Here is a 17295-nt window from a genome sequence, read left to right on the forward strand (position 1 = left end):
TGAGAACACTAGTAGTTTGACTCAATAGCCAAGCAGACGTACAGCAAGTTATCAATGTGAAGAATATTGAAGTGTCAAATGATGAGGTCAATAACTTGTGGAGGGATATAATTCATGTTCACTGACCGAAAGACCTAAAATTTAAGTTTCTATGATGTAAGATCAACTAAAACGATTTTTAAAAAACCAATTAGGTCACTTACCTCAGTGTACTTTTTAATATCTATTGTAAACATTTTGTTTGTATTTTTTTAACTTTCAACAAATTTCAAAGATTTTGGCTTCAATGATAGCACAACGGCAGAAAAAAAAATGGCAAATAAAATGAAAAGAAAGTTGTCTTTAACTATCACCAGCCAATGTAAAGGTAAAGTTAAAAAAAAGAAGAAAATGAGAAGAAAAATGACAAGTAAAGGAGATTGCAAGGGACATAGATCCTCAATAAAAGGTGACATAGATATGTGTGCATGGAAGAAGAAAACCCCTAGAGAAAAGAGAAGACTCTGGGCAGTCTAGTCAGAGTTAGATTGAGTTTGCGAGACAGCTAGTGGCTCTTATTATTGATCAATAATTATATTAAGAGGACATGATATGAAACAACGTTTGTGATCAATAACTTTGTGTATTTTTGCATATTAAATTGCATAAACTTACTTGAAGTTAAATTACTTAGTAGAAAATAGATGTAGATGATAATAATTTACTTATACTCATTATTGTATAATTCCTGTTGATAGATATGTGCTTGTAGCTGACATAATAATTATATTTTTTGCGACTTAAAATCAGATTAAAACAATATCATCATCAGTCAATTTTTTGCCATTATTGTAATTTCGCGTGACTTTAACTATCAAGATACGCTTCATCATATCATAAATCAACATATTAATGTATATTTTTTATTCATAAATATGGAATAATTTCGCATCATTACTACCTGTGTAAGTGGAATATAATAGGCAACGTAATGAAACACCATGTGAAAGATATAATTTTCAGAGCATGATAAAATTGCGCTGTACAGGATGAATGATCTAAAGTGGCTGGAGTCTTTATTATATCATTTGAAATAATTCAAATTAACCTTTCAAATAATTTATTCTTTATTTAAAATTTAGCATAATTAAACCCTTGAAATTATTGACTTATAAAAGATCATTTCAACTTGTGCTTTTTTATTATGAATTTAGAGATTAATATTCTTTCTGCAGCATGCATTCATCAGTAGATTGAATCGAGTTATCAAGCTTAAGAGATTTGCATATCTGTGGTATGAACAAACATTGTATGGTACACTAGTACTAGACAGAGCATCTGTCACATCGTAGAATCACTGATACCTTTAATCCACCGTGAGTCTCTACTTCAATCCAACCTTCTCCTCCTGGATCAATATGCTGTCTTTAACATAGCCAAACACCTCGATTTCTTTATTGAATTCTCCATTGTCATACGATGCTTTTGTCTTCTAATTTTTCTGCTTTTCAAACTACTTTGTAGAAACAAATATTCGTTGTTATTGTTATATAGACTATTTCCTCTCCACTTTATTTCATAATGTATTTTATACTTCAAAGTACAAGTTTTTTTATCATGTTTAATAATAAATTTTTGTTTTAAAAATTTGTTCTACATTGAAAATAGAAATATTACAGCTTTATAGCAAATGTAGAATGTTTCAGTTTCAATTAATGTTTAAAAATAAATATAATTCTAGAGATAAGAATTATAAAATGACTTTATATTTACATTGCATTAGAAAATAATGACTTTCTGTGAATATATTTGATAAAATCAGAAAAGTATAATTTAAATATATGAATTTTCGTCAAAGTACGTATATAAATTTTTTTAAATAGTTAGAGAATTATAAATGAACTCGAAAAAGTTTTTTTGTTTTAATAAATGGTACAAGAATAAATATGAGAATAATAGCCAGCTTTCCTGCTAAAATAAAAATGTCCGTAAATCCTAATATAATTCGCTTGTATCGTGTGTATCTCAAGTATCAACCTACTGGCTTAATAAAATATGAAAAATTTCCTTTTATTCCATCATAAATTTTTAGTCTAGAACTTAGTATTTATTCATGAATTATTTATTTTTTAATACATTTTTAAAATATTAATACCTTTTGATGTTTTATGAATTTTTGATCTCTGTTATTAAATGATAAAATTTGTGACTAAAAAATAAAGGTGGTATATTGTTGTCAGAAGGATATCAACAATAGCAGGCAGATAAACGAGTTATCCGGGTCGATTTTAGCTAGGAAATTTTTTACAGACCTAATAAACGAAGATTCTGGCGATACGACCTACAACTTACAAAGTCTAGCGGAAGAGAATGGTCGACAGTATAGTGGTTACGACGAGGTGCCAAGCGATTTCAGGCTCTCATAAGAAAATAAGAACCTTAATCCTTGAAAACCTATCTGAACGAACGTTTTATCGTGCTACTACGGGATTGGATGAAAGGATTTGTCGGATAGAAGCAAGACTCTCGGTCTTATAAGACCGACATGTATCTGTTATCCTGAAGAAAGAAAGCTAAAGCTTTTTCAGGCAACTGTGCCGCCACTAATCACATTACTGAATTGACATGGAAAACTCTTATTGCTCCAAAGGCTTAATGTAATTAAAAAGAGTATTTTACATTTTTATATCGGAACTTGGAATAGTGAAAAGAACATGTTTTTTGGTGATTCTACAAAGAAGACAAAATCGATAAGAAAAAAATTCATTCCAACTATCTCTGACCAACTTGGCTACGATTGCCAATAATAACAATAAAAATGTTTGATATAACTGTTTAGATAAATGGCTTTCCTTTTTTTTCCGCGTTATAAAAATTTTATACTTTTACGAAATAACACATAACCATGTGAATGAAGATTTTTTATGGAAAGGAAAAACTATTTACGTAAAAAAATAAATAAATTTCTTACACCACAATAATAATAAAAATAATTATATAAACTTTTTACACGCTGGTAAATTTAATAATATTCAATTCAGGTTCATATGTAGTTATAAAAATATCAGAAAATATTCATGTTAAAGTTATAATTATAAAAATAAATACAAAATAAATGTATCTTTTTCAGTTCTTTTCAACGACAATACATTTCTGAAAATAATTCCATTCTGTCTATTTTGACAAATTATCAAATTATCAAATGATGAAATAGTAAAAATAACTGTATGCATAAATATGTATGTTTAAATTGAAGTAAACGGATGCTTCAAATACAAGAGAAAATTTGGCAGTCACTGCTCATCGTGTAATAATGAGCATTTTAGCATGGTGAGGTATTTTAATTACGTCTGCGATTTGCACATGGTGTAAATCGTTTTCGCGTCTCATTTAACTATAGTTTCTCTGAATGTCCGTTAACCGACCCGTTAGATTCCCACATGCACCACTGAACTGATCGTTACTCGAAGGGATGAAATATCGAACGTTTGGTGTATGTGTTTTACCTTTATTGTAAAAGTGATGTAACCCAATGGGGTTTTAATGTTTATACTAACATTAAATAGGGGAAAACAAAAAATAAATAAGTCTAACTTTGATTGTCTATTTAGTAAAGTTAATTGTTATATTTAGAGTTATTTGAGCTTCGTACTCTTATTTGACTTGTGAGTTAGTTTGGATAAGTTAACAACACATTTGTCGACTTCTCATGACTATGGTATTATTACTTTCTGTCAACTCTAGTATACTCAGAGATGCATAGAATTCTTCAATATGCATACAACAGTTTTTCTTACTCGACCCTTTGTTCGTTGTTTTCTGGTTCATCTTAAAAAAATACTCAACGAGGAATAAGAAGATAAAGTGAATAGAAACATCATACAGGTATACTGGAATATATTATTATAAGAATTCAAATATTTTTAAGAAACAAGAATATTTTTTTTTAAACAACGACTCGTCACAATTTTTCAAAGCTGAATAAAGAAAAGTATTCAAATTGTTGCGCAAAAATGTGAATATATCTGACTTGGTTTCTTTTAGAAAAGTTGGAGAACTTTTTTTCCTTTCTAGAGATACCTCAGTAGCCACTCTAGCTTTCGGCTAAAATTGAAAAGTCATGTCCGGTACTTTAAGTACGTCGTGTATTTTCGATTCTAGGGTATACTGATCGATGCAAAAAGCACAAGGAAAGAAAATATACGAAAAGAAACTGAAGAAATCACGCACACCAAGTTGTTTTGTTTGTGTTGAATCGACAAGGCCATAGAAACCCTCAAGGATGCTCGTTTTTCTTCGTGAGGACAAAGAACAAGACATTGAGAGATCGAATGTAGTTTTTGCACTGCTCTTGAAATTAGATGGGATCAATCTTTACTATGGAATGTTTTTGTGAAACGATTTTTTTATCAACTACCGATTATCCGATTATCTGATAAATTACATTTAAAAATTGAGATCTTCCTTTAAACAGTAAATTAAGGAGTTATCAAGTCATCTTAAATAATTGTGCCATTGTTTTCTATTAAATCTTCAATTGACTATAATAACAAGAGCAAAGAATAAACGACATTAATAATTTAAATACAAATTGATTGATTATGCACAATGTTTTGATTCTATATGTACCTCAACAACTCTACTATTCATTAACGAGACTTACAATTAATTGAATCGGTGAAATTATTCATGTGAACTCGGTATGGAAATGTATGTAGCAAAGAACATAGTGTTGAAATTTGTCAACAATTAATATTGAAAATGGTCCATTTATGTATTCAGTGATATATAAATATATATTATGTACTACATTCAATCATCACAATCAAATAATAGAAAATGTTTTTATTCATTATTTGAATCTTCACTCAAAATAACTGATTTTTCTAAAAATGTCTACAATTCAATTGAATTATGCTCCATTGAATATCTCCATAGGTATTCCGATTGGATTTAATGATTGGTATTAATTAATTATTCAATTATTCAAGAGATTAATTTCTAAAAATTATTGTATCAAAGCTTGGTTGAATAATTAAACAATGGGGAAACAAATATGTTGAGTTTGCGTGAAAGGATTAAATATTGAAATTGATCCTCGAGCTCGTCTTTCATTCATTGAAAATTTAACTTTAGAATTATTTAGATGCGATAATTTGGGGGTTAACCGATAGTATAATCGTGCTCTCATGATCTTCGTATCTGATCTCCCGCGAATTACATTAAAGCAAATTGTCGACTGTATGGTAGTTGAACGAACACCCTATAGTCGTTATACGTTTTCACTGTATGCCTAACACAGACACCGACGATGGTGCTTTAATTAAATTTAATAATTAACTCTGGTATACACGTGTACCTGCAGAGACCATATATGAACGACCATGTCTATACATGTGCGACATTCACTTATATTTTTCCGTTATCTTATAATCCCCACAGAGAATACAATCTAACGTGACTGGAGAAAAAGAATACATATTGATGTGCTCAGCAAGTTTCACATCGCTTCATGAAAATCTCATTTTCTTGGAAGCAACAACAGGCACTTGTTTTCATGCCAACTGGAATTTACTACTCGTGCTACAAGCAATAAAAATGTTTTTATGTTTACATAATAAGATCTTCGATGATGGCGTTGAAAAATTAGCTTCAACCATTTGAATGTATATTTTTTTTCTGATTTCCCGAGTACACAACGATACTACCTACCAAGTTGTTCTTCTATTTCGTGGTAAAATTCCCTAGTTTGTTTGCCGTATCATTCTGAGACAAAACCTGCAGATAACCGAGTTTGTTTTGTCGTATACGACCGTCGAAGAAACAAGGAAATGGAAAAGGAAGAAAGAAAAAAGGCAAATTGAATTACCTACATCAAACTTTACGCGATGCAGAGGAAAATAATTCTCATGGAAGCATTTGGAGCTCATCGAAAAACTTTTTTCTTTTGTTATGTAACATTTGCATGAACTTTTAAAACTTTTAGAGCTTTGTTACAAATATATACGTGGCAATTAGATAATTTGAATTACTTCAGAAAAAAAATAATAATTCCACTTGATAGAGTAGTAATGGGGCACTTGGGATAAAAAAGATAATTTATTCGGATAATAAATGATAATTTAAATTCCAACTTAATATTATTATTACTAAGATGAAATTTTTTAGGTTGAAGTTATAAGACTGATAGCAACTACTCGTGTGGTTCCTAACGTCAATAGACAAAGCTTCATATCTAAAATTTGCAAAGTTTGATGGTATTAAAGTTCATCCGGAAACTAAGGTAGATATCTTGGTGCAATAGCTATGATAGAGTGCTATGCTTGCACTTGGGATTGCAAGTCACTGACCACACCAAGCTGTTGGTCAAGCCAAGTCATGATGGAATGCAACCGCTTCAGAGAGTATTCATTTATTTAATTAAGAAACCCATTACATCTCTCGAATTTACTTATTCAAAGTTTTTATTATTCTAGTGAAGCCATAAATATTGTTTGAAAGAAAAAAAGAAATAAATAAAAACAATAAAGCAATAGCATGCAATGATTATATCGTCTATCGAGGATGATTTATAAAATGGATTTAAAATACCTATCTCTTTTCTATATTTATATCTATCCAAAGTGAATCAATTGAATGACTGCCGAAAATTCTGCGCTACGTATCGAAAGAGAAAAATAACAAATTTAGCTCAACATCAGAGGAGAAGGAAATTTGGCGTGAAATTTCCAGCTGGGTTTCTCGTTGCGTTCCCTCGAAGGGAGTGTGTTGCACGTGGATGTGGCACAGTCAGAGGCCGTCTCTGTGCAGCACAGAAAGGGGTATATGCATTCCAGGGGAGCAGAATGTGTGACACGATTTATCGGAACGAACGCTTAGCTATAAAATAACACTTCCTATTCAAATCGGCAAATTAATGGCCGTTTTCATGGATTCTTTGTTTGCTTCACCCAACAATGGGCTCGTTGAGTTATTATACTGAAATGGAACGGTCGAGAGTAGGTCGGAGAATGAAGATAGGTGAAAAGCGGAAAAGAAGAAAAGTAAGAGAAAAAGAGTGGAGAGGAAATGTTTCAGGGAGTGCAAGCGTCTGGGATTCGCCGATTTGGACTGGCGATAAGTTCTCCACGAAAACCTTTCCGCGCCCTCGCCTTCAGGACATGGGGTGGTTTCCGTGATAACGATCGATGGATGCTAAACGTTTCTCTGCAGACTCTTAGCTACTGCCGTTGGCAGATTTCACAGAGCTTCGCTTTTCTGCGTACTCTGCTCTCATCTCTTTCACATTTTTTTTTCAACTTAAAAGCATCTTAAAGTACGGAAAGATGTAGTTTTGACGATAACCTAACGATATATTGAATTTATTAAATAACAATTTACAGAAAGCTTAACTTTGCCTCCAAAAAGCTTTGTAATGAAAATTTTTCACGGCTGAATAATTTCGTTTTGAAGTTCAATCTACTTTTTTTATTTTTATTTTTTATCAATCATACCAGTAGATAGAAAATACGATGGAATAATTTTCACAAGGTTTGAGTTAATAATCAATTAAAACAAAATATGTATCACAAGTCTCTGAGAGCAAAAAATGGAATATATAGAATTACTAGAGTGTTCGAGGTAGAAATGATAGTCAAAATAAATTGATAAAAATAACAGCTTTTAAAGAAAATTATTGAATATGGAGATGAATTAGGTTTTAATTAAATTTTATCTATATAAAGGGAAAAAAAATTGTATTGCTATTTTATGTAAATAAATGTTGAATGTTATTGTCAAAATGGTAGAAATTAAGTATTTTTATTTTGTCATAAATCAACTGTGTCAAAATAAAAATACCATTTCAATGATAATAGAATATTCTGTATGAAAGATATTGAACCATCAGCGATAACATTTCATAGTCAATAATTCAACTGGGCATTGTATTATACCTTGCGCTGGAGCGTAGATATTCAGATACAAGCAATCCTCACTCTGATTACGCAAGTAGGGTAACAGTCTCTTCAAGTATTCAACTCTGCCTCGCGGTAAATCATTAGTTAGTTCCGGTAATTTCTGTGGACAGACTGGTCCAAACTTATCAGCCACTTTAACTCCTTGCCATAAAGCACCATTGACAGGAGGCATGAATCTAAGTGAGCCAACTGGTGGTGAAGCATATGGTACACCACGAAATACTTCTACGCCCTCGAGATTACGCTCAAGAGTCACGATTACACCGGATATATCACCGTACTTGGTCCTCACTACCCGCGAGCTTAACTCAGCACAACTTATTATTGGCTGTAAAGCCAACAAAGTCATTAACATCCACCAAACCATGATTATCGACTTAATCAATGACCTATCACTTCATTGTCTTAATCACTATCACTGCAATCCATTGGTTATTGTGTTTGTTGATGAGCTATTTTTGTTATTTGATTACTGGTAGGTAAATGAAATTTCGTAGATGGAGGGATTTGAAGCTTAGGGTTTGGAGTTTCTCTCAGGATGAGATATGCCAGCCAGATTGTGGCTGGAAGTTAGCGCGCACGGGCCATTATCAAGTCAGCGTTTTGAAAGGCAAATAGCCGAACTTTGGTTAGGCCGTCGCAAGCACAAGCTTTCGACGCCGTTAGTATTCTCCCCTCAATCCGTCTTTGCCAACGAAAATGCTGAGGGGTGGACGAACTACCTTGAATGAAGCTATTCCTGCAGAGTTTGTCAGTAACTATTGGACCCGACACTGTCTCTATCTTATATACTTTCCTAGAACAGTAACTTTCAGTCTCTCTTCTGTATGATTGAGTTCAATGCAAATGTTAAAAAGCTAAAGTCATTTGAATTTTATATGGATCCAAGTCTTCGATCTTCCTGACTTATTCAATTACATTGTATCGATTTCTGCACACGTAAGCTAATTCAAATGAATTATTATCAATTGTTCAAGATGCGCTTTTCACTTGCTGAACATAAGTTCTTTGATAGGATCAGAACAATTTAATATCTTATTTCCACTAGCATTGTTCAGTGAATTACTTGACGATGAGAGTATTTTGGACCATAAGTTGTCTGAAGAGAATGCAAAATTGAATCTCAATCTGGCGGCATCTTGATTGCTTCTTTTACATGCACCTCATCTTTTTCTTTTCTCTCGATTTTTCTTCATCACACTATTTTCTTTTCTTTTTTCATATCCGTCGATGCATTAGGGATCAATATTTTCCAGACTTACTCGTCTTTCTATCTCCTAAGAACCGTCATCATCCCAGCTCCGACTCACTCTTCATCCGCCAAGCTGGTGCTATCCTCATCTCACCTTCAGCTGGCTCATCTTTTAAAGTCTTCGGCACTTCTTTCTCGTTTCTCTTGAAAATCCTTCTTGAGCCGGACGCTCATCCGGGTCCCTTACACGAGGACGATTTCGTTTCGAATGGCATGCTTGATGTGACGATAGACGCAAAAGCTACTGCTGCGGAGAAATGTGAGAATAAGCCCTCCCCTTTGCTGTTTGCTTGGTCTCTTCATCTTCGCTGGCCTTTGCCTGTCGTTGACAGTAATCGAAGATATTCCGTCTCTTTCTAACTTTTCATTTGCGTTTTTTTTTTAAATTTTTTCCCTCTAAATTATGTGCTTCCGTTCCTCTTTAATTCGTATATTCCGCCAAGGACGGGTGGATGTACCAGAAAATATAGAAACAAAGTCCATTACCAACTTCCTGGAGGAAAGGTTATTGCCCAGCATCCCATTCATTAAAAAAAAAATTGAAGGTCACTGGTCGATTAAACAACAGACTACCACTCACAGTATATATTTCGAAATGTTTCCGTCAATTTATTGAAACATCTATATCACTTATAAGTTCAATGAACTCTTACAATAACTGTGGGAAAAATGATGCAAAGAAGAATGAATTTGCTTCGTTAAATTCATGTTAAGCACGTACTGGAAATATTCTAGTGTCCCTTGAGAACGTGCTTGAGCAGGCCAACAGAAAAAATAAAATAATAATTCGCATAAGAGTAAAATAAAAAGCTGGCTTGGATTTTTATGTATCAATTAAACTAGATTCTTTTTTATTTTAATTGAACAATTCCAAAATTGAATCCTCAGTACATTGCAAAAATGATAAATTTATTTTAACGTACTGTTGACATCTGAAGACATTTATCATTTCCTTAATAATGACGAGATATCACTCACAATAGTGTACTCACTTCATCAATTATATTTCCTAACAATCAACTCTACCAGTAGAATAATTCCCACTTATTGTCATTTTTATTTTTGTGAACTCTTCTGTAAAATAAATCAAATTTCAATTAACAAGTTTCACTCACAGGTAGTTCACTCAATTCCTAATATTTACATGATTTAATAATAATATTATTGAATAAATATCGAACATAAAATTGAAAGAAAACATGTGTCATGTCACCAGCCATACATCGAATCGAACCGGACACTTGTAAAAATGACAGAGGATAAAAGGGAGACGTGTGCCCTCGTAGCCGGGCGTACTCGATTCGAGATGTTACCGTTGCTTCGACCCCCGACAAACTGGCGTCGGACGTGCGCTAGTACTTGGTGTTACGCATGCTCAGGATAATACCTCAACAGTGGTGAATCTTGGAGGAAGGGTGGTGCAGTACACGAACGGTCGATACGGCAGGAGGGTTTTGAGTTGGACGTGTGAGACAGCACTACTGAAAAGGTGGTTCGTGTCTGGGATTCATCCATTTATCCAGCCTCTGCGAATTACATTGTTGGGTCAACAATTTGTTGAGATTAATGAGGTCATAGAGACATAGAGGTTCTTGTGTGAAGTAGGGCGTAACGATAATAATTTGGAAGTGTTGATGGGAACTTTATTAACGACATGAAGAGTTTAAAAAAACTTGAAGTAATTTATCCGAATTAGTATACTATGATTTTTTCCTCAACAAACACAAATTTGATAAATACAAAATGTCATATGAAGTGATAGTTTTTGTAGAAGCTTGTTGTGTGGTGACACTTTGTGATATTTCATGATTATAAAGAGACTATTTAAATTATCCATTCATTTATATTACTTTCGATTAATTAATTTCGCTAAATCAATATGTCCTCTTTAAATGGAATTCGTGATAATTTGATTTATGATTAATGAAAATGCTTTTTAATCAGTTTGTTATTTTTAGATGCAAATAGACACTCATACTATTCATCTAAAATAATAATAAAAGCTAAATATAACTCATTAATTACTATAATTAGCCACTTTGTCATTTATACAATTTATCTATCATATCAGTCAAAGATAAAACAAATACACGCAGAATTATTTTTTATTTCATTTATAAATCGTTATGCATGATAAAATTAATTGAATTGATACCGTGATTAATTGGCTTTTATTACAGACCAAAGAAGTCAGTCATAAATTTTAATTATTAATTAAAAATTTTATCTTATTTTTATTTAATTATCGAAATATTTTTATCATCCTAAAACTTTTTTCAATCAATATAAATAAAATCTGAAGTAATGATACCGATACAAAAGAGAAGTTAACATCGATAAATATTTTTTCAAACTTCTCAAGTCTTATGGACGTATTGGAGGTTATTTCAAAGGTCGCTCTTAGAAGCTTACGATGTCGATATTACTCTTGTCACATTGAACGTTTCTATGAACGAAAGAGATGATAAATACCAGGATGCAGGTAGGTGCTCGTAAAGTCCATATAAACGCACACGTTAAGACCCATATCGAGATAATAAATCAGCTAGATGTATAGCTATCGTTGCTGACCTGACTTCGTTCATCTTCCTCCGTAACAGGAACTATCAAAGTTGACCGTTAAACACGTAGGTACATACATTCATAAATTGACAAAAAATGCATAAAGCAGCAAAAGTAAACTTTTTTACATCAGAGTAAAAATATATGTTCGTAGTGGAGAACATGTGTCAGATGATAACACAAAATCTACAAATTTTATTCTCAACGTGACGATCACATCGTTTTCAGTTGCCTAGCAAATCCACAACTGTTTCCACTAGTAGTTTTCTACATCATAGATAAAAATTATTCTGTTCACATTTTTCTAGTGAGGATGTGTTCTAAGGCAATATGGACAGTCTATGCATAGAGAAAGCAAGAGTCCAAACGATATGTGAAGAAAGTAAAAAGAAGTATAAAACATACTATTGCGTACTAAGCTTGGTAGCTTGAGTACGTGAGTTTACTGCAAGAATGCTAGAAGTGCTTTGCTAGCATAACTCATATCTCCTATGGGATTAAGAAGATTCAACACAATCACTGAGTAAAACAAAACGAATTGTAAATAGTCATTCCTTGAATTATTGAGTTAGAAACTTAAAAAAAGGTGGAATTTACATTGAGTATTCACAATCATTTTAATTAAGGCAGTGTACTTTTAACAAGAAAGCAAAATGCTGGATATTAATCAATTTTTTGCTTTATTAAAAGAGCAAAAAAATGATCATAAAATGTTGACGAGTTTCCCAACCAAGTTCTGATTTACAGCACAAATAAGCAAGAGAGAAAGAGAGAGAAAGAGCTGATGAGCGTGAAAAATTATTTCGTTTACACCTTGTGACGGTTACATTGTCCGTGTAGTAACGTATGTGAAAGAATAAAAGAAAAAATAGAGAGAAAGCACGGAAATGTATACATATGAGATATATGTAGATGCGAAAGTGTAGTTAAAGGGTGTATGTAGGGAGCTTACGCACAAAAGAAAGGAACGAAAGGGTTAGAGAACATGAGATAGGACACGCACATTCCATTTTCTATTGTACAAATACTGAGAATGTTGTTTAAAGCTTTACTAAATGTCTCGCGTCTGAAAGAGTACGTGACCTGACCAAAAGAATATTATTTACTTCGCTACCCGGCAAGTTATAATAAGTATATGAGAAATTTAACGCTAGATGCTGGAAAACAATGTGGTAAACCCGGACGGGGCTGAAAGACGCGAGAGGACGGCAGGAAAGGGAATTTCCGTTAGCTGTTACTATAACGTACAACTGCCACACGTTGCCTCATTAAATTTTCTGTTACTTGGGAAAATGTATATAAGTTTTCACAGTAAGTGAACAAGTGTTTGATTGTCACTTGTTCAATATTAAATTTCATATATTTCTTTATCAACAAGTAACTCTCATGAGATTGTTGTTTTAATTTTCTACAATGGTTACTGAAGCATTCATTCAAATAACGTGCTAAAGACATTTCACAATTATCGGTTTGTTTCTAATTTTAGTTTTAGTTATTGAGTTAATTAATTATTATTATCAACATTCAATGAAAATTATGCTGTATAATTAGTAAATATTTGCACACTGATTGAGAAAATTTAGCAATAAGTTCATTATTAAATATGCTCCAATTAACTGGGGAAGAAAGTTTATTAACAATGCTTAAAATTATGTTCAAATGTCAATTATTCTATAATAAAAACTCTTGAGAAACTTTACATTAAATAATATGGAAGTAAATCATTGCCTTTAATGTTTGATTTTTGGACGAGTAAATGATTTGTATCTGTATTATTAATCATTAACACAGCCCAAAGAATTAAGAATTTATTTTAAGTTAACTAATTTTAATTCATTTATTATCCTGGCCATTAAAGTTTAATTGAATGCTTTTTAGAAGTACAAAAGCAATTCATAAAACTTTCATTCAGTGATTTAAAGCGGATAGATTTTTTTTTATCTTTGTTATTTTTTTTTGTTTGACAGTGTTTATTTTATTCAGTGATTTTTGTTCAACTATGTAGACATAAATTACAACTTTTTCATTCGTTTCTGATATTTGAATATACGAATTTCCTTCATAAAAAATCCCTGGTCTAATTGCTAAGATTCCAAGATATATAGAGATCCTTTTTTGTAATAAAAGACGAGAAAAAGGGAAAAACACACTTTTTTATCAACGAATATTTGCAATCTACCTATGATCGTCAGTAATAATTGTGATTTATATATTATTTGTATGTCAAGGGGAAAAGATCCCTCTGAAAGTCTTGAAGTCACCATAACGTATTCATCTTTGTTATATCTCACAGAATTTATCCACATGTTCACCCTAAACCGAATGTCTTCCACTTATTTTTTCAGAAATAGCATAATCCAGGTCTTTTCGCGAAGATAGCCGAGTTTTCTTGATGTCATATAATATTTTTATGTAATCTTTTTGAATCACAAATTTTTTTTTCATATTTTTAAATTTAATAGAAATTGGATCATATTTTCTTTCAAATTTTCTCTGTGTACAAAAAAGATCCTGTTGGTTAGAACACTTTTTTAATTTCTTTTATATTCATATTCATCACACAGTTATAAGCTTTTTTAATTTTTAATTAATAGAAGATGAAAGGAGAAATGTTCTCAAGAGACTTGATAATTTTTCAGTTCTTTTTCTATCTACTAATCTAGCTGAGCATGAATCAGCAGATTATCGTGATTCCAGAAAATCAATCAATCCTATCATACGAACAATAGAAATAAAAGAAATGATTATTTTTATGATTAAATGCATTGAAAACAAGTTTATCCGAAACAACTCAAAATAGAAACTATTTTATATTTCTAATTATTTAATTAACAAAACTAACATAAATGTCATTTTTTGCTAATGAAAGTGCTATTTGTAATTATGGAAATGTGTGATAAAAAATTATTTAATCAGTTTTAAAAGATTTAAATTACACTCCAATTCTACTTGGTTCACTATTTGTTCCAACATACAAGAAATTCATCAACTCTCTCAAAATATATTCTCAATTTAGAAGCTTTGAAGTCATGTCGATATATTATTATGTTATAATTAACGAAATAACTAACTTTTTGGTTAATTCGAATACTGTGATGATGTAAATAAAAAGTCTAATGACTAGATTCTCCAATTAGCAACGGATTTGTCAGATTACATAAAAAGAGTAAGTAAAAGTACTAGGTAATCACCTATTGCTGAGAGTATTTAGAAGAGGAAAAGTAGTAAATTACATGTGATAGGACAAGCCTTATCCTTTCTCTTTCTCTCGTATTTTCCCACCTCACTGAAGGCACGGCTTATCTCGTCTGCGCAAACTGCACCGGAGGGTGTAATCAGTGCACCGGAATTCTGTCTTCCAATCTCACACGATGGTGCTTGAGAATTCCGCCTGAATGTCATTATGCCGTACGATTCTAAATAAGAATTGCGTGGGAGATGGTACTAGTGAGTATTTGAGCTACAAAACTAAGTCGACGTTCCTCCAGAAACATTTGTGGTATTCTTCATCGTTATGATCTTCAATGATTTGCTGGTTTCTGTCGTCAAATTTTCTTTGATCTGTTAAAACATAACTCCAAGAATTTCATCATCCAACACTTTCCTATATAATTATTTGGTGTTATATATTTCTAAAATTTCCCTGAAAACATTCTAAAAAATACATGAAATTTGAAGATCAACAAATGAAATAAAAAATATTTTGAAAAATAAACTTTGATTGGAACTATTATTGGCTTCATTTCATAAATAAAAAAAGTTTATAATACTTGTATTGATTAATTAAATTGAATAATATCTAATTACGTTTTCTCTACTCATAAAAGAACAAGTGGAATCACAACAAAAAAATTGTAATCAAAGTTGAAGACTTAGAAGCTAATAAAAGTTTTGCGGGAGCAGCTTGTAAGGAGTTTGGTAAGCCATCTCAGGTAATATCTATCTTTTTTTTTGCTTTTTTTCATTTGATGATAGTTAAAAACTCCAACTAGTCGGAGACACAACAAAAAAAAATTATTATTACTTTGATACAATTTCTTAGTGATTGATGAATGATGACATTGAAATAAATTTGTACTTAAGTAAAATAGTTTGTACTTTTTGCTTCCATAGAAATGTTCGTACGAGTGTTGAAGAAGTGGTTAAGGGTGATATATGAGAGAAAAGTATATAACAACTTTCCAACGTAAACGAGGCTGGACGTAATTTTAGTCTTAGAGTGATGTAAACGTGACTACCAGTTCATGGCAATTTTACTGAGACGAATAGAAACTTTTCTTGAATCAGTCTGGATTCTGTTAATTCCCAAGAGTTGTATAAAAGACCCTTACAACCTTAAACTTCTTGATACAAATTTTCCTCTCTAAATATCAAATCAAGAACTGACTTACTGATGCGAACAGAAGAAAATTACATGAAATAAATAAAAACAATTGTTTCGTCTCACTTTTACGATAAAATTTATCCTTCAATGGTCAATACATAAAACAACAACAAAGCAGATAAATCCTTCAAAGTTAGCCTTCTATTGAGTAAAATTTTAACGATTGTGTTAAATCGAATAAAGTTAGGATATATTTATTTTTATCAACTAAGATACGAGATCAGTGATAGTTTAAATTTCACACAAAGCTCAAAGCTTAACCACAGTGTTTGAACCGCCACGGGATATCGACTCACTCTCCATGTGTTAGATTTTGTCTGTACATTTGTAAAAAGTACATATGTACGTACATGTGCATAGAGTAAGTGCATTGGTAGGGTAGAAATTGTACGCCACTTGTTGCTAGAAAATTTACCGCAGACGAGACGTGAAAAGAATTCACGATAATCACTTGGTCTATTCCTATATATGTCTCAATAATTTGAACTATTTAAACTGGATTTATTTAGCAAGATTTAGAAACAAAATAAAATAGCTTCCTCTAAAGCTCTACATTTCGAAATAATCCGAAATGGCTGGAAGCACAGTCTTGGAGAATTGCAAAGATGCTGCAAGTAGAAGAAGATATGTCTTAAGTTCGGGATAATATACAGTAATATGTATGTAGTATATAAAAAAGAGCAAGGCTTCAATTGAGATAGGGTATTTGAAACGACCCCACGTTTTCGAGAGTCTTACTTGCAAAGTTAAGATTGGAAGTTCACTTACTTGAGAAAAGCCGGGATCTAAATGGAAAGATGCTTCCCCAAAACTCCACCCTCATCGTCGTTCTAATTTAAGCTCTCTCCTCCCTTTTACATCAGCATGCAGACTATCTACTCACACTCATGGTCTTCAAGGTAAGGTGGATGATATTTTAGCTGTATATAGGTGATAGGCTTCAGTGAAAACATAAGTATGATGATGCTTAGCTAGCAGACAGACGAGCCTAATTGAACCTTTCATGGTTTCGCTTTGTTTTTCATAAGCCTCTCATTTTACAGTTTATTCGGGGCTGTTATTAAATATGAAAAAAATTAATAAAGTGAATATTTAAATAACTTTGATTAAATAATTATACATGCTTATTAATAAAAAATTAATTAGCATATAGTAAACAG

General features: G+C 31.9%; 1 protein-coding gene across 2 annotated transcripts in view; it reads right to left on the reverse strand.

The window, feature by feature from the left end:
• Nlg3 (Neuroligin 3) overlaps positions 1 to 10501 on the reverse strand; it is a 109287-nt gene extending 98786 nt beyond the window's left edge. For both annotated transcript variants that reach the window (XM_035091181.1, XM_035091180.1), the window contains exon 1: positions 7914 to 10501. In XM_035091181.1, the coding sequence (XP_034947072.1) occupies positions 7914 to 8304 (391 nt within the window). In that variant the 5' untranslated portion in view covers positions 8305 to 10501. The remainder of the gene's footprint in view (positions 1 to 7913) is intronic.
• Between the last annotated feature and the right edge of the window lie 6794 nt (positions 10502 to 17295).

The sequence above is a fragment of the Chelonus insularis genome, unplaced genomic scaffold (genome assembly GCF_013357705.1).
Source record: "Chelonus insularis isolate UGA/USDA-ARS -01 unplaced genomic scaffold, ASM1335770v1 contig_88_pilon, whole genome shotgun sequence".
Taxonomy (NCBI): Eukaryota; Metazoa; Arthropoda; class Insecta; order Hymenoptera; family Braconidae; genus Chelonus; species Chelonus insularis.